Source organism: Calypte anna, chromosome 7 (genome assembly GCF_003957555.1).
Source record: "Calypte anna isolate BGI_N300 chromosome 7, bCalAnn1_v1.p, whole genome shotgun sequence".
Lineage (NCBI taxonomy): Eukaryota > Metazoa > Chordata > Aves > Apodiformes > Trochilidae > Calypte > Calypte anna.
Window position 1 is genome coordinate 16452211 of NC_044253.1, and position 14179 is coordinate 16466389.

At 60.4% G+C, this 14179-nt stretch overlaps 2 protein-coding genes across 6 annotated transcripts in view; both read left to right on the forward strand.

The window, feature by feature from the left end:
• SPEG (striated muscle enriched protein kinase) overlaps positions 1-7666 on the forward strand; it is a 39662-nt gene extending 31996 nt beyond the window's left edge. For 3 of the 4 annotated variants that reach the window (XM_030454531.1, XM_030454533.1, XM_030454532.1), the window contains exons 30-41: positions 29-2213; positions 2315-2467; positions 2542-2658; positions 2740-2907; positions 3172-3294; positions 3480-3644; positions 3827-4487; positions 4586-4825; positions 4898-5121; positions 5563-5638; positions 5893-6042; positions 6299-7666. In XM_030454531.1, the coding sequence (XP_030310391.1) occupies positions 29-2213; positions 2315-2467; positions 2542-2658; positions 2740-2907; positions 3172-3294; positions 3480-3644; positions 3827-4487; positions 4586-4825; positions 4898-5121; positions 5563-5638; positions 5893-6042; positions 6299-6506 (4470 nt within the window). In that variant the 3' untranslated portion in view covers positions 6507-7666. The remainder of the gene's footprint in view (positions 1-28; positions 2214-2314; positions 2468-2541; positions 2659-2739; positions 2908-3171; positions 3295-3479; positions 3645-3826; positions 4488-4585; positions 4826-4897; positions 5122-5562; positions 5639-5892; positions 6043-6298) is intronic. The other variant, XM_030454534.1, reaches the window with a different exon arrangement.
• An 894-nt stretch (positions 7667-8560) lies between these two features.
• GMPPA (GDP-mannose pyrophosphorylase A) lies at positions 8561-13315 on the forward strand. Of its 2 annotated transcripts, XM_030454564.1 has the most exons (13): positions 8594-8672; positions 8741-8838; positions 8933-9036; positions 9392-9584; positions 9755-9814; positions 9923-10053; positions 10185-10199; positions 10784-10918; positions 11099-11196; positions 11329-11375; positions 11471-11563; positions 11652-11820; positions 11914-13315. In XM_030454564.1, the coding sequence occupies exons 1-13, from the start codon at positions 8630-8632 to the stop codon at positions 12012-12014; spliced, it is 1287 nt and encodes a 428-aa protein (XP_030310424.1). In that variant the 5' UTR covers positions 8594-8629; the 3' UTR covers positions 12015-13315. The 2 variants fall into 2 exon arrangements, with proteins under 2 accessions (XP_030310425.1, XP_030310424.1); XM_030454565.1 differs by lacking the exon at positions 10185-10199 and having other exon boundaries at positions 8561-8672.
• Positions 13316-14179: the final 864 nt, after the last annotated feature.

A 14179-nucleotide genomic window follows, 5' to 3' on the forward strand; every position in this document is an offset into this window, starting at 1 on the left:
CTGAGCCATCCTTCTCTGCTGGCTGCAGCGCTCACAGATCAGCTATAAGTGCAACATGGTGCTGCGTCCGATCCCGGAGCTGCTGGAGGACACGTCCAACCACCTCTCCATTGCTGTGCCCCGGCACCTGAAGGAGTCACCAGCACTGTCATCCTCCTCAGACTCGGATGACCTGGACGAGCTTCCATTTATCCCCATGCCACACCAGGTGGAGTTCTCTGGCTCCCGCATGTCACTCAATGAGATTCCCACAGATGATGAGGCCATTGGGCTGGCGGAGGGACCGCAGCTGGAGGGGGCTGCACTAGAGGACGCCTCCGCCATGGAGTGGCAGAGCCAGGGCATGGCGAAGCCTGGGGTGGCCCTGGGGAAGCGGCCGAGAGGCTCTGGGCCACGGCGGCCGTGCACAGAGGCAGAAGCACCTGGCTCCTCTGATGAAGAAGCCCCTGAAGCCCAGAAGCGGCCTGAGTACCCCCGCAAAGCCATGAGGGGCTCCAGCCTGGAGTCCCCAGGGAGTGCCCGGCGAGGAGAGCTGAAGAGGGGTGGCTCTGCCGACAGTGCCCTCCTGATCCAGCAGCCCCCAGGGGCTGAGGAGGGGGCTGAGACTGGCCGAGGCCCCCGCCGAGTCCTGGCCAAGGCAGCTTCTATGGAATTGCCGCGGCGGAAGGGGGTCTTGGGGGAGGATGATCATGCCCAGCGCCTGGAGCTGATGCGCCAGAGGCTGCTGCGGGGTGGCTCTGGGGATGGCAAGGTCAGTGGCCTCAGGGGTCCCCTCCTGGAGACCCTGGGGGTTGGCCCCGACAAGAAGGTTCCACGGCCGACCCGGTTGGAGCCACCAGCAGTGCCACGGCTGGTGCGGGCAGCCTCTAGTGAGGCCACCTCACCTCGCCTCCCCCCCACTGAGCATCGGCTGCAGAAGAGCAGCTCCTTCAGCCACGGGGATGCTGAGCCTGTTGTCCGGCACCGCCGCTCTGGAGCACCCCTGGAGATCCCGGTGGCCCACTTGGAGGCCCAGAGGCTCAAGGAGTCCCCCTCACTCTCAGCCCTGTCCGATACTCGACCTCCAGCCCCACCAGACACCCCTGGCCCACCAACACCCCCTGTGGTAGAGATCACTGTCCCCCAGGCCCCTGCCACCAAAGCTGCCTTGGGGAGGAGGCATGTCCCTGAGGACCATGGCCAGCCCAAGGCTGGTATGGCTGCTACCACCACAGAGAAGAAGCCCACGGTCAGGGCACAGGAGGAGAAGACACCCCCCAAGGCTGCTGGAGCCAGTGGGGAGGAGGTTGTCAGGACAGGGGCACCCACCCCGCTACAGCCCGCAGCCCCTGGTACCCAAGCCTTCAAAACGTCTTCCTATGCCAAGGTTATGCAAGCCATGGGTGCTGTGCGAAGTGAGGAGCCAGCCACTGAGGAGGCTCAGCCCCCATCAGTCACCGCTGCTGAGCCCCCTGTGCCAGCACCAGCACCATCACCACCACCAGCACTGAAAAAGGAGGTGAAGCCCAGCAGCTCCTCCATTTCCCTGCTCATCCAGGACATCGACTCGGAGGAGGTCTTTGAAGCCAAGTTCAAGCGGGGCCGGGAGTCATCTCTCAGCCGGGGGCTGAAGCTCCTCACCCGCTCTCGTTCTGAGGACAGACACCTGGCCAGCCTCCCAGCCCCTGACGAGGGCATATACCGTCCCACACCAGCCGGCGTGCCCCTGGAGCTGCGCAGGGACAGGCCCACCGGGCTGGTGGGCAAGTCCAAGTCAGTGCAGGACCTGCACGAGGTGGAGAAGGATGGGAGCTTCCTCCGGAGGATGTCTGTGCTCCTCAAGCGGACCCCACCTGCTGAGAGGAAGAAGAGCAAGGGGGAGGATGGAGGTGGCGAGACCCCATCCAGTGGGCGACGCTTCTCCTGGAGTGTGGCCCGGGGTGGCTCCAAGGAGCGGAGGGACTCTGAGAGCCTCAAATCAGAGCCAGGGGGTGGTGGGGAAAGTGAGTCACCGGTGGTGGCTGTGCGGAGGAAGATCAGTGCCACAATGGAGCGAGTCTCTGCACGTCTGCGTAGCCTGTCAGACGAGCGGCCAGAGGGTGAGGGACCCGGGGACCTCCGCCGTACCAGCTCTGAGGGAGAGAGCCTGCAGCCAGGGGCCTCCCCAGCACCTGCACCCTCCTCTGAGTCCCTGCGCTCGGAGGGCAGCACCCGCTCATCTGCCTCCACCAAAGGTGAGCAATGAGGGGGGGTTCTGACTGCACCCCATAATCCAGCCACTCTGTGCATGGCTACCCTGGCTTGGCCCCCTCTCAGCCACTCTGGGCACCCACAGGTGGGGGTGAGGGCCAGAAGCGGTCCCGCTGGGAGCGCTGGGGACTCCCACGGGGCAAGAAGGAGAAGGTGGCCTCGCAGCCTAGCATCCCCTCCAGCCTGCTGCAGGAGGAGGAACCCGCCGCTGTCTTGCCGCACACACCCAGTGAGTCAGGTAGGTGCAGCCCCAGGATGGGATGGCAGGTGCCTGTTGCTGCCCCATACTGACCCCCCACCTCTGCTTTCTAGATTTCCCCCCCATTTTCCACATCAAGCTGAAGGACCAGGTGCTGCTGGAGGGAGAAGCACTGACCCTCTGCTGCCTACCTGCTGGCAGTCCGACCCCCAGGATCCTCTGGATGAAAGGTGGGGGGCTGCCTGCATTGCCCTGGTGAGGGGGTGCTGGAGGGGCAATGTACCATTTCTCTCCTATCCTCTCCCCTGCAGACAAGAGGTCCCTGCAGCCTGACAACACTATGAATATCATTTCCTGCAAGGATGGAAGGCAGATGCTCACCATCTCCAAGGTCTCCAGAAAGGATGCTGGGATGTACGAATGTGCAGCTGCCAATGCCCTGGGCACGGCCATCAGCTCTTGCACGCTGGCTGTGGCACGTAAGGAGGCATGGAGGGGGATGAGCTTGTGGGGAGAGAGCACATGCCAGGCACACAGCCTGGGGCTGGGGACTATTTAGAACAGGTCTCTTGCGCTCTGCTCTTCCCACCTGCAGGAGACTTGGGCTTCTGAGTGAGGACAGGCTAGTTTTGCCTGGGCACCTCCAGCATCTTTGAGTCCCCATGTTGTGCTGCCCTCGTCTTGCAGCAGCTCTGCCCTACCCCTGGCTAGACACCCAGCCTGTCCTCTCCATTCCTTTGCAGGGATCCCTGGGCGGCCGGGCACCCCGGAGATCCCCCAGAAGTACAAGAACACGGTGCTGGTACTGTGGAAGCCTGCAGAGAGCAAAGCCCCCTGCACTTATGTGCTGGAGTGTAGGCTGGAGGGTACGTGGGGCTGCCTCCTGTCCCCTTGGAGCTGCAGCCAGAAAGATGGGCTCATGGGGGGGGACATCAAGCCAGGACAAAAGTCCCCCATGTCCTTGCTGTCCCCTGGGGCTCATCTGGGTCTTGGGTGAGGGGTGATAGACAGGAGGCTGTCCCCCTGCCTCATCTTGCCCCCACACTGGCAGGGGAGCACGAGTGGAAGATTGTCAACACCGGCATTATTGACTGCTACTACAATGTGACGGACCTGCCCCCTGGGAGTGCTGCCAAGTTTCGGGTAGCTTGTGTCAACAAGGCTGGGCAGGGGCCCTACAGCACCCCCTCAGGAAAGGTACACCTCGAAGCAGCAGGTGAGTGGAAAGTCCTGCAAAGTGTAGGGCGGGTGTGTGGCTGGGTGTGGGGCTGTGGCCTCTGGGATGCTCTGGGGGTCCTTGAGTCCTGAGGGATCTCTCAGGATTTTGGAGAGCAGGGCTCTGCTTGCACCCTGCTACTGGCCTTCTGCCTGGGTCACACCCCCCTTTGCTCCCTACAGATGCCCAAGCTGCCCCAGCCAAGGGCATTGTCATTCCTGTCCCCATCCCTGAGAAGGTGGCTTCCAGCCGGTCAACCCAGACGCCAGTGGGGCAGCTGGAGCCGCCGGCCTCAGGGGTCCCCCCTGCCACGCCGCCCCACAAGCACAAGGGAGCAGTGCAGAAGGCAGACAGCGTGGCACAGGCAAGCGTTCCCCCTGGGGTCCTACAGCCCCCTGTGGCCCACGAGGAGGGGCCACGGACGGACCCCAACCTCCCACCCAACATCACCGTCTGTGTGCCACCGGAGCTGATATTCACCCCACCTCGGACTGCTGCCTCACCCCACACAGACATCCCTACTCAGGACTCCCCTGTCCCCCCCACAGACACATCCCCTCTGTCTCGGGCTCCATCTCCTTCCAAGTCCTCCCCCATTTCTCCAGTGTCAGCCACCCCTAGTACATCCCTCACCTCCAATGCCACACCCACACGGAAGATGCCCCCCTACATGGTCACTTCCTTTGTCTCCATGCCCCCCACATCACCCCCTGCGCAGGAGCCCTCCTCCCCATCCTCCAAGGAGCCCCCACCTGAAAGCGGAGTCCCAGGGGCTAAGGATGGAACAATGCTGCGGCAGGGTGTCCCCCAAAAGCCCTACACCTTTCTGGATGAGAAGGCAAGGTGAGTATCAGTGGGGCAGGGTACTCTGCCAGGGGTGGTCCCCTCCGCAGCATCTCACATGGGGTACGCTGAGTGCTGAGTGCTGCCCTGTGCTGCAGGGGCCGCTTCGGGGTGATCCGGTTGTGCAAGGAGAACTCCACAGGGAAGCTCTTCATGGCCAAGATCGTGCCCTATGAGGCAGAGAGGAAGCAGACCGTGCTGCAGGAGTACGAGATCCTCAAGGCGCTTCACCATGAGCGCATCATGGCCCTGCACGAGGCGTACATCACCCCCCGATACCTGGTGCTCATCTGTGAGAACTGTGCTGGCAAGGAGATCCTCTACAGTATTGTGGACAGGTATGGGTGGATGCAGGGCATCTGGGGAGAGCTGCCACCACCAGGCCACCCACTGATGCCACTTGCCCCCAGGTTTCGCTACTCAGAGGATGACGTGGTGGGCTACGTGCTGCAGCTCCTGCAGGGCCTTGAGTACCTGCATGGCCACCGCATTGTGCACCTTGACATCAAACCAGACAACATCATTGTCTCGAGCATGAATGCCCTCAAGATCATCGATTTTGGAAGTGCCCAGACCTACAACCCCCTCGTGTTGCGTCAGCTGGGGCGGCGCGTTGGCACCCTGGAGTACATGTGTGAGTGGGATACCAAGGGTGCAGGGGCATGGGGATGGGTTTGTGGACAGGGACAGAGGGGGGATTGCCTGTGCCCAAGGCATGTGTCCAAGCCTGTGCACTGGGGGATCTTGGGGAGAAGTTGAGATGTTCCTGGGGAAACTGGGGGGTCTTTGGGGTGCTGGGACAGTCTGCTGAGGGCTTTTGTAGAGTTGCTGGGCTCAGTGGGAGAGTGTGGGTGCTGTAGGGTAGGTAGCTGGGGTATCTTTGGAGGTGCTGAGTTCTGTCAGGGTATTGGGGTGTCAGGGAGGGGTGCAGGAGGGTATAATGGTGGGGTGCAGTGGGTGCTGGGAGATATGTGGAGATGCTGGGAGTGTCTGGGTGCTAGGGATGCTGGTGATGCTGGGGGTTGCTGGGGCTGGGTCCACAGTGAATATGACAGCCCTGCTCCCCTGCCTGCAGCTCCAGAAGTGGTGAAGGGAGACCCAGTGGGCTCCGCTGCAGATGTCTGGGGCATTGGCGTTCTCACCTACATCATGTAAGAGAAGGGGCCTGGGGGGGAACAAGCACCCTGAGGACTAGTTATCCACGCCCAGGGCTTGGTGCCACGGGAGACACTGGGCTGGTGGTGGGCTGGGGGATACTGTAGCCCTATAGACCCTTCCCAGCTGGACACGGGGATTGAGACCCTGGGCAGCTGTGGCTGTTCCCAACTAGGGATGGGTGGGTAGGGGGTCATGGGTACACTTCCACTGGTGTCCCCTAGCTGTGCCACCCCATTCACCCCCACAGGCTCAGTGGACGGTCACCCTTCTTCGAACTGGACCCCATTGAGACGGAGAACCGCATCCTGGCAGGGCGCTTTGATGCCTTCAGGCTGTACCCCAACGTCTCACAGGGTGCTGCCCTCTTCATCCGCAAGGTCCTCACTGTCCACCCCTGGTGAGTGCCTGGCCCAGTTAGGTAGGGCATGTGGTCCTGGACTATGTCTGTGAGTAGTCCATCCACCGAGGTGGGCAGCTTCTTGTCCCATGGCAATCTTGAAGACATCATCAGTAGGATCCTGGGATCCATTACTAGCTCTTGGAGAGGGCTGAGATCCCTGGGTTCTTGCAGGGCAAGGGTGGTGGCTGGGTTTGGGAAGTGCAGCAGTGGTGGGCACCCTGCAGCCTCTGATGCAGAGCCACCCCTGCCCCAGGAGCCGCCCAACAGTGAAGGACTGCTTTGCCAACGCTTGGCTCCAGGATGCCTACCTGATGAAACTGCGCCGCCAGACCCTGACCTTCACCACCAACCGCCTGAAGGAGTTCCTGGTGGAGCACCAGCGACGTCGTGGCGAGGCTGTCACCAAGCACAAGGTCTTACTCCGCTCCTACCAGGGCAACCAGCCACCAGGACCCCAGTAATTGGTGCCTCGGCCATGTCTGCAGGGGCCGAGGAGCCTGAGGAACATTCCAGGGGCTGCGGGATAGGGCGGCTGAGAAGAAGCCAGGATGTGCTGGGATGAGCCCATGGACCTCTTGTGCTGCCCTTGGGGATGCTGGTGGCCAGCATCATTTTGGCGGTACCAATGGAGAGGGAAGGTGCAGCTCCAGCCAGCCCGGCAGTGGGGTCTGGCATGGGACAGGTGGCAGAAAGCCTTACTGGGAGGAACAGAGAATGTGGCAGAGGGTCCAGAGAAGGATGGGATGGTGGTAGTGAGGCCAAAGGAAGCTCCAGGCAGGAGCAGGAGAGCTGCTGGCCAGCTGTGGCCATGCAGGTCCAGTCAGCTGTGTGCCTTATGCCAGAGCCTCCAGCTGCCCTGGCCACGGCACAGGGGTCCCTGCACTTGCCTCAGTTTGCACACCAGCACCCAACGACTGAGGCTGCTCCAGTGGTTCTTGCAGAGCAGACCCTACTCGCAGCCCCCTGCCCCCTCTGGCCCCATGTCCCCAGATGGCACAGCCCAAGTCCTCATGTTTAGGAGCAGGGGCCACCAGCTCACCCCATTCTGCTCCTCCCAGCCCTGGTTCTGGCAAGTGGGTTTGTGGTTCCAGGTCCGATGCTGGTGCCTTCCCTGGAGCTGTCAGCTGTGCCCTGCACCAAGGCAGGGGGCTGTCCTGCACCCTATCTTTGCAGGGGGGCACCCAGGTGCCACGCACACCTCCTGCGCCTGCTCAGGCCCACACTGCTCACATTCTGCCAGCCCAGCTCCGGCCCTCACCCTACTGCCAGCCTGTCCCCAGACCCCATAACCTAACCCCAACCCCCACTTCCCATCTCCCACCCACCCCCGAAGTGCCATGGCACAGCCCCACTGGTGCCTTGCTGAGCCCTGCACCCACTCCTCGCCCCCTTCCCAGCTGGCAGTGGGATGCTCCAGGGTGCCTGGGGTGGAGGAACAGGGGTAACAGTTGGGCACCCATCTTCCAGATGCTGCTGTAGCAATAGGGCTTTATTTATTGACTTGGGGGAGAAGGCCCCTGCCCCTGTCCCCTCATCCCTGTCGGGTTCTGGAGTCACCAACATCCACGTGATTTGGAGCAAGCAATGTACCAGAGCAGCAATAAAGACCCTGAGCAGCTGGTCCTGTCTCTGTGCCCCGCTGGGAAGGGATGTGGAGCTGGGCAGAACAGACCCCAGCTGCCACCCAGGGCTGGGTGCCTCAGAGGAATCCTGTTCCAAAATCACAGAATTGATTTGGCTGAAAAAGACATCAAGTCCAACTGTTAACCCAACACTGCCAAATCCACCACTAAAACATGTCTCTCAGTACATCCAGACATCTTTTAGACACCTCCAGGAATGGTGACTCCACCACTTCCCTGGGCAGCCTCTTCCAGAGTCTGACAGCCTTTTCAGTGAAAAAACTTTTCCTAATATCGGATCTCAAGCTCCCTGGGACAACTTGAGGGCATGCATTCCCTCCTGTTCTATCGCTTGTAACTTGAGAAGGGACTGACGCCCTGCAGGCTACACCTCCTTTTTGGCAGGGTTAAAGAGAAGTTCGCCCCCCACCCTCCCTTTCTGCAGGCTGAACAACCGCAGTTCCCTCAGCCCCTCCTGGTCAGGTTCTCCAGAGCCTTCACCAGCTTTGTTGCCCTCCCCTGGACACGCTCCAGCACCCTCAATGCCCTTCACGTGGCGAGGGGCCCAGAACTGAACCCAGCATTCGAGGCGCAGTGCCGAGCACTAGGGAACGATCCCCTGGCACTGCGGGCGGCACTACTGCTGATACAGCCCAGGATGCTGTTGCCCCTCTCGGCCACCCGGTCACCCCGCCGGCCCAACCTCAGCCGCTACCAACCCTCACCCCACGCTGTGCCCCACCCCAACCCAGGCGTCCCCTCCCCAGAGGCGAGCAGGCGGGCGGGCATGCGCAGGCGCAGCTGCTTCCTCCCCGCGCTTTAGCGGCCCCTGGCGGCCGGCGGTGTCGGCGTCAGCCCGGTGACCGTGAGGAGGCGTGGCCCTGCGCCGCGGTGACGTCTGCAGCCACGTGTGCGGAAGGGGCAGCGGGGAGCGGGGTTGGCCGGAGTGGAGCGGGGCAGCCATGCCGCTGAAGGCGGTGATCCTCATCGGCGGCCCGCAGAAGGGTAAGTGGGACGGTTCCGTGGGAACCCCCGCCGGCGCCGAGCCTCGCTGACCCCTCTCTGCGCCGCAGGGACCCGGTTCCGCCCGCTGTCCTTCGAGGTGCCCAAGCCGCTCTTCCCCGTGGCCGGGGTGCCCATGGTGCAGCACCACATCGAGGCCTGCGCCAAGGTACGGGGCGACCGCGGGGGCTGGGAGGGTCTAAGGAGGCTGAAGGAACAGGGCCGCCCTCCCCACCCCACCCCGCCCCTCTCTCTCTCCCCAGGTGCCCGGCATGAAGGAGATCCTGCTGATGGGCTTCTACCAGCCCCACGAAGCCCTCAGTCGCTTCTTGGTGTCGGCGCAGCAGGAGTTCAAGATCCCCATCAGGTGGGCAGGAACCCCGCCGCCCCCGCGGGCCGTGTGGCAGCACAGCACGGCTCGGCCCTCGCCCCGGCGAGACAGCCTCCAGCCAGCACCGGGGCGCTGGGCGGGTGGGCTCTGCTCTTATCGGCGTTCTGTGAAATTTCCTCGATCCTTCCCTGGCTGGTCCCAGCACCAGAGATGCCTCCCCAGCACAGCTCTGGGCTGCCCCTGCCTCCTCCCTCTCTGTCAACACTCATATGAGCCCCAGGGCAAGATTATGTCCCTCCAGCCCAGGCTACCCCTACCCTGCCCCACTGCCGGGTGGTGCCACCAAACCTCCACTTCCCTAAGCCCTCGATTTTGCCTGCTTGGCTTCCAGGTATCTTCAGGAGTATGCAGCGCTGGGCACAGGTGGTGGCATCTATCATTTCCGAGACCAGATCCTGTCAGGTGGTGCTGAGGCCTTCTTTGTCCTCAACGCGGACGTATGCTCAGAGTTCCCCTTGCAGGAGATGCTGGAGTTCTGGCAGCAGCACGGGGATGTGCACAGCTTTGTCATTCTGGGTACCACAGTGAGTGGCAGTGCTGGGGAGCAGAGTGGCTGTGGTGCTCTGCCATGGGCTTGTCTAGAAGCCAGCAGCTCCTGCTGTGGATGGATCTCTGGGTGTGAGCTCTGGGTCTTGTCTGCTCTGCATCCCCAAGCCCACATCTCTGCCATTGCTAATGCACTCTTGCTCCACAGGCCAACAGGACACAGGCGCTGAATTACGGCTGTATTGTGGCAAATGTGGACACACAGGAGGTACTGGAGGGCTACAGGGACATGGGCACAGCATGGGCAGCTGCTGCTGTGCTGCCTGTGTGGGCACATGTTCATGGCTGGAACTCGCATCTCTTCTCTCTCTCCCAGGTCCAGCACTACGTGGAGAAGCCCAGCACGTTTGTCAGTGAGATCATTAACTGTGGCATCTACCTGTTCACACCTGCCATCTTCCAGCACATTGGCGAGGTCTTCCAGAGGAATCAGCAGGAGCTAGTGCTGTGAGTCCTCTCTGCCCCACATCCCTCCCACCCCACTGCTTCCTGGGGCTGCAGCAGCACGCTCATCCTCCATTCTTTCTCTATCTTCTCTTCCTCTGCCATCACTCACTTGTTTCCTGGTCCTGCACCAGCTATCCTTACCTTGGGTAAGTCTTCCTCTGTGTCTTCACTGGCTGCTTTCTGGGCTGAATAGTCTCTAGGGATAATGCATGCTTTCCTCCCTGCTCCAGACTGCTCTGCAAAGCTGCAGTTTTCCTCTGCTCCCTTCCTGACCAGCTTGAGACTGCCCTTCTCCCTTCCTCTCCTCCTACTTCATTCTCATCCAGCTCTGAACCAGGGGCTGAGTGAGCCTTTCACCTGGAAATGCTCTGCTCCTGCCTCCATCTCTCTGCACCAGCCAGCCTGTCACCTGGCATCTCCACTACCACCCAGGCAAAAATCCAGCTGTGCAGGGCTCTGGAGCAGGATCCATTGCTTGTGTACCCACCTGGAATGGGTGGAGCTCTTGCATCATCACTTTCTGGCTGACAGCTTGTTTTAGCTGAAAGAGCCTTGTCCCTCTGCTGCTCTGGGGTTCAGCAGGGCTGGGCAGGCCTAGCCTGACAGGAGAAATGCATGGCTAGGAAGGAGTCTAGAATCACTAGAAGCTCCAGATTTGGGGAGGGTACCTGCTGGGGTCCCTGGCTGAGGCTGTGACTGGCTGAGTGTCAAATGTGCCTCTTGCTTGCAGAGAGGAGAGCTCCAATGGCTGGCAGCGTGCAGAAGTGATCCGTCTTGAGCAGGATGTTTTCACGGCCCTGGCTGGTAGTGGCAAACTCTATGTCTACAAAACTGACGGCTTCTGGAGCCAGATCAAGTCAGCTGGGTAAGGACTGGGGCTAGAGTTGGCACAGCAATTATTGCATGAAGCAATACCTACCAGGGATGGGAGGGAAGGGCGTCCAGGCAGTACTGAAGATGGGTGGGGAAGTGATGAATTCAGACCCTTCTCTGCCCTGATAGTGCCAGAGAGGCCAGTAACAATCTTTTGCATTTCCTCACCCAGCTCTGCTATCTATGCCAGCCGGCTTTACCTGAACCAGTACAGCAAGAGCCACCCAGAGAGGCTGGCCCAAAACAAACCTGGAGGCCCTATCATCCGAGGTACCCCTCTGGCACCCCCTGACACCTTGAGGGCTTCTTGAGGAGGCAGTGGAACCTGGGAGCAGGTTCCTGGTCCAAGAGGAAAGTGCTCCTGTGAGCTGCCTCTCCTGACCCAGCTGCCTTTTGTTCCAGGGAATGTATACATCCACCCCACAGCTTCCATTGACAGCACTGCAGTGGTGAGTGGAGGCTGGGGGCCCTGTGGCAGGGTGATGCACAGGGTAGCTGAGGGTGCTATTGTCCTTGATCTCATCACTTCCCTCTGTCCTCATAGCTGGGCCCCAACGTCTCCATTGGTGAGGGGGTGATGGTGGGAGCTGGTGTGCGTGTGCGAGAGTCCATTGTCCTGCATGGGGCCTCGCTCCATGTAAGTCAGGTTTGCCCAAGGGTGTGGGTGTCAACCTCCACCCCTTGCAGGGAGGCAGCAGCACCCTTCATCTTCTCCTTCATTCCAGGACCACACCTGTGTTCTCAATACCATTGTGGGCTGGGACAGCACCATTGGGCGCTGGGCCCGGGTTGAAGGAACACCCAGTGACCCCAACCCAAATGATCCCTATGCCAGGATCAACAGTGAGACCCTCTTCCGGGATGGGCGCCTCACACCATCCATCACAATCCTGGGTATGTCTCACTGGCACCCAGCTACCCTGGCCTCTTGCAGTGGGGCAGGTTCTCTCTCCATACCCTGCTAAGCCCCTGCTGCTCTCCCCCCAGGCTGCAGTGTCACGATCCCTGCTGAGGTTGTTATTCTCAACTCCATCGTCCTTCCTCACAAGGAGCTGAGCCACAGCTACAAGAACCAGATTATCCTGTGAGTCACCTGCTCACTGGTCTGGGGGACAGCAGTGCCAGCCTCTCACTGCTTGCTGTTCCTCACAGCAAGACCCTCTCTGCTGGGGTTTCACCTCCTGAGAGGTTCCTAACACCTTCAGTGGGGTAGATTCAGGCCCGAAGCCCTGCAAGTGCCTGACTTCTGCTCCAGGCAGACATTAAAACTGGTGAGCATGGGCCTTGCATGCTGCTTGTTCTGCAGCCCAGGGACAAGCCCTGGGGCAGGGTGAAGGCTTTGGGGACAGCATGTGGCCTTTTGGACCAGCCTTTGTGCCTGTTGAGAGGCTGGTGTGGGAGCACTTACAGCCTGAAGCATCTCGGGTGTTGAGCTTTGTGTGTTTCCCCACCAAAGGGCATTACCAGCATGGTCTTGCCACCCCTCACCACCTTCTCCCTGCTTTGCACAAGTTGTTCTCTGCAACTCCCTGGAAGGTCTTGGCCCATCTTGGAATCTGGGGAGCTTTCAAGCTGCCTGTCCTGCTTCTCTACAGGAACTGGCTGCAGGATTCAGATTTCAGCAATGTCATTGCAACACCCCAAGCTGTGCTCCTGCCTACTGCTGGGAAAACAGCAGCGCCAGGCTCCTGAGGGCACTGGCACAGGAGGACTGGGTGAGACAGGCAGGGTGCTGGCCCTGGAGGGAGCTGCAAAAAACCACTCCTTCCCTCAGCACCCCCTCTACCCACAAGGGCTTTGTCAGCCAGAAGAGCTGCTAGTCCTGCCAAGCCTGCTCCTGTCAGGATGGGACCTGCACAGGCTGCCTAGGCAGCGCTCAGGGCAATGGCAGCAAGGCCCCTGCCACCCTGGTGGGCTAACAGCCTCTGCTCCACCAGCATGGCTGTAACGTGGGGGGCTTGCTCCATGTCTCCCCTCACGCCCATCCAGAGCAATCAATTTACACACATGACAGTGGCAGAGGTCTGTTGCCTCCCTGTGTCTCGAAAACACACTTTTTTTTGAAGGCAGCTCCCTGCTGATCATGATACATTGTATCTGCAGTAACCAACATTTTTTTTATCCACCTACCTCCCAGTTGTCTTCTCTAGTTTTGGAACTCTGTGCAAAAGCCTTGCACTCTGCCAAGGGCCTTTTTCATGCCTCACCTCCCACCTTCAGGGAGGCATCACATTAGGGATTCTCCATCCATCCAGTACCACCCCAGCTCCATGGATTTACAGTAAATCCTTGCTCCGAGCCCTGTGCCTTCCTGTGCCAGTTCTCCTGTGGTCTTGGGTGGAGATTAGCTGTTCCCTGGCTTTAAGCACATTAAACTCCTTCAGTTTTGCCTCTGCCTTCGATGTGCTAATTTCCTTGCCCACTGGTGAGCACCTCTGTGCTGTGGGAAAACAGCCAAAGTACTTGGCTTTCAGAATGGTACATGAATTGTCTCCCATGTCTCGCATCTGGCCTGGGTTTTAGTATGGACAAAGGTTTCTCAGCTGCTGCATGTGGCCCTGGGGCAATTCTTAGCTCTCTTGTGTAAGGCCCCTTTCCCTCGAACTCCCCCTAAACTGGCTGTCCTTTGTGCAGAGGTATATGGGGGACCAGGACTTCTCCGGCTCTTGCTCCCTTACAACAGCCTCATCCTGCTTCCACTCTCACGGAGGGAGAGGACTGTTCGATCCCTGCTTGGGCTCTGCAGGGGAGGAAGGAGTTAAAAGGGGCCTCGGCTGAGGTGCCAGGAAGTCTGGAAACGCTTTAAGGTTGTCCTGCCCTGAGCAGCGGCAGCTCTGATTACTTGGAGCCAACATCTGGGCTCAAAGGGCCTCGGAATGCTGGGCTCCCGAGCAGGGAGAGGAGGGGCTTTAGCTAGGGGCGGGGTGGGGGGCTCTGCTTGCCCTGCCTTCTCAGTAAAAAGGGAGGGTTTTGGGGAGCACTGCTTACCCTTGCCGTCAGTACAGCTCATCTCCTGCCCATCCAGGCAGCATCCTAAACCGTGGCACCCGGCAGCAGCAGAGAGGGACAGACAGCCACAGCTAGGCTTGTTTTGCTGCAAACATTTAATACAAACCAGGCCCTGAGTACAGTGTTCCCACCACCCAAGCTGCGCAGAGCCAGGCCTGCTCCCCGAGCCCCAGGGAAACACAACCGGGTTCCAGCCCACAGGCAGCCGAGCTGCCTGGTTCCGCAGGCTTCGCTCCTCCTCCGA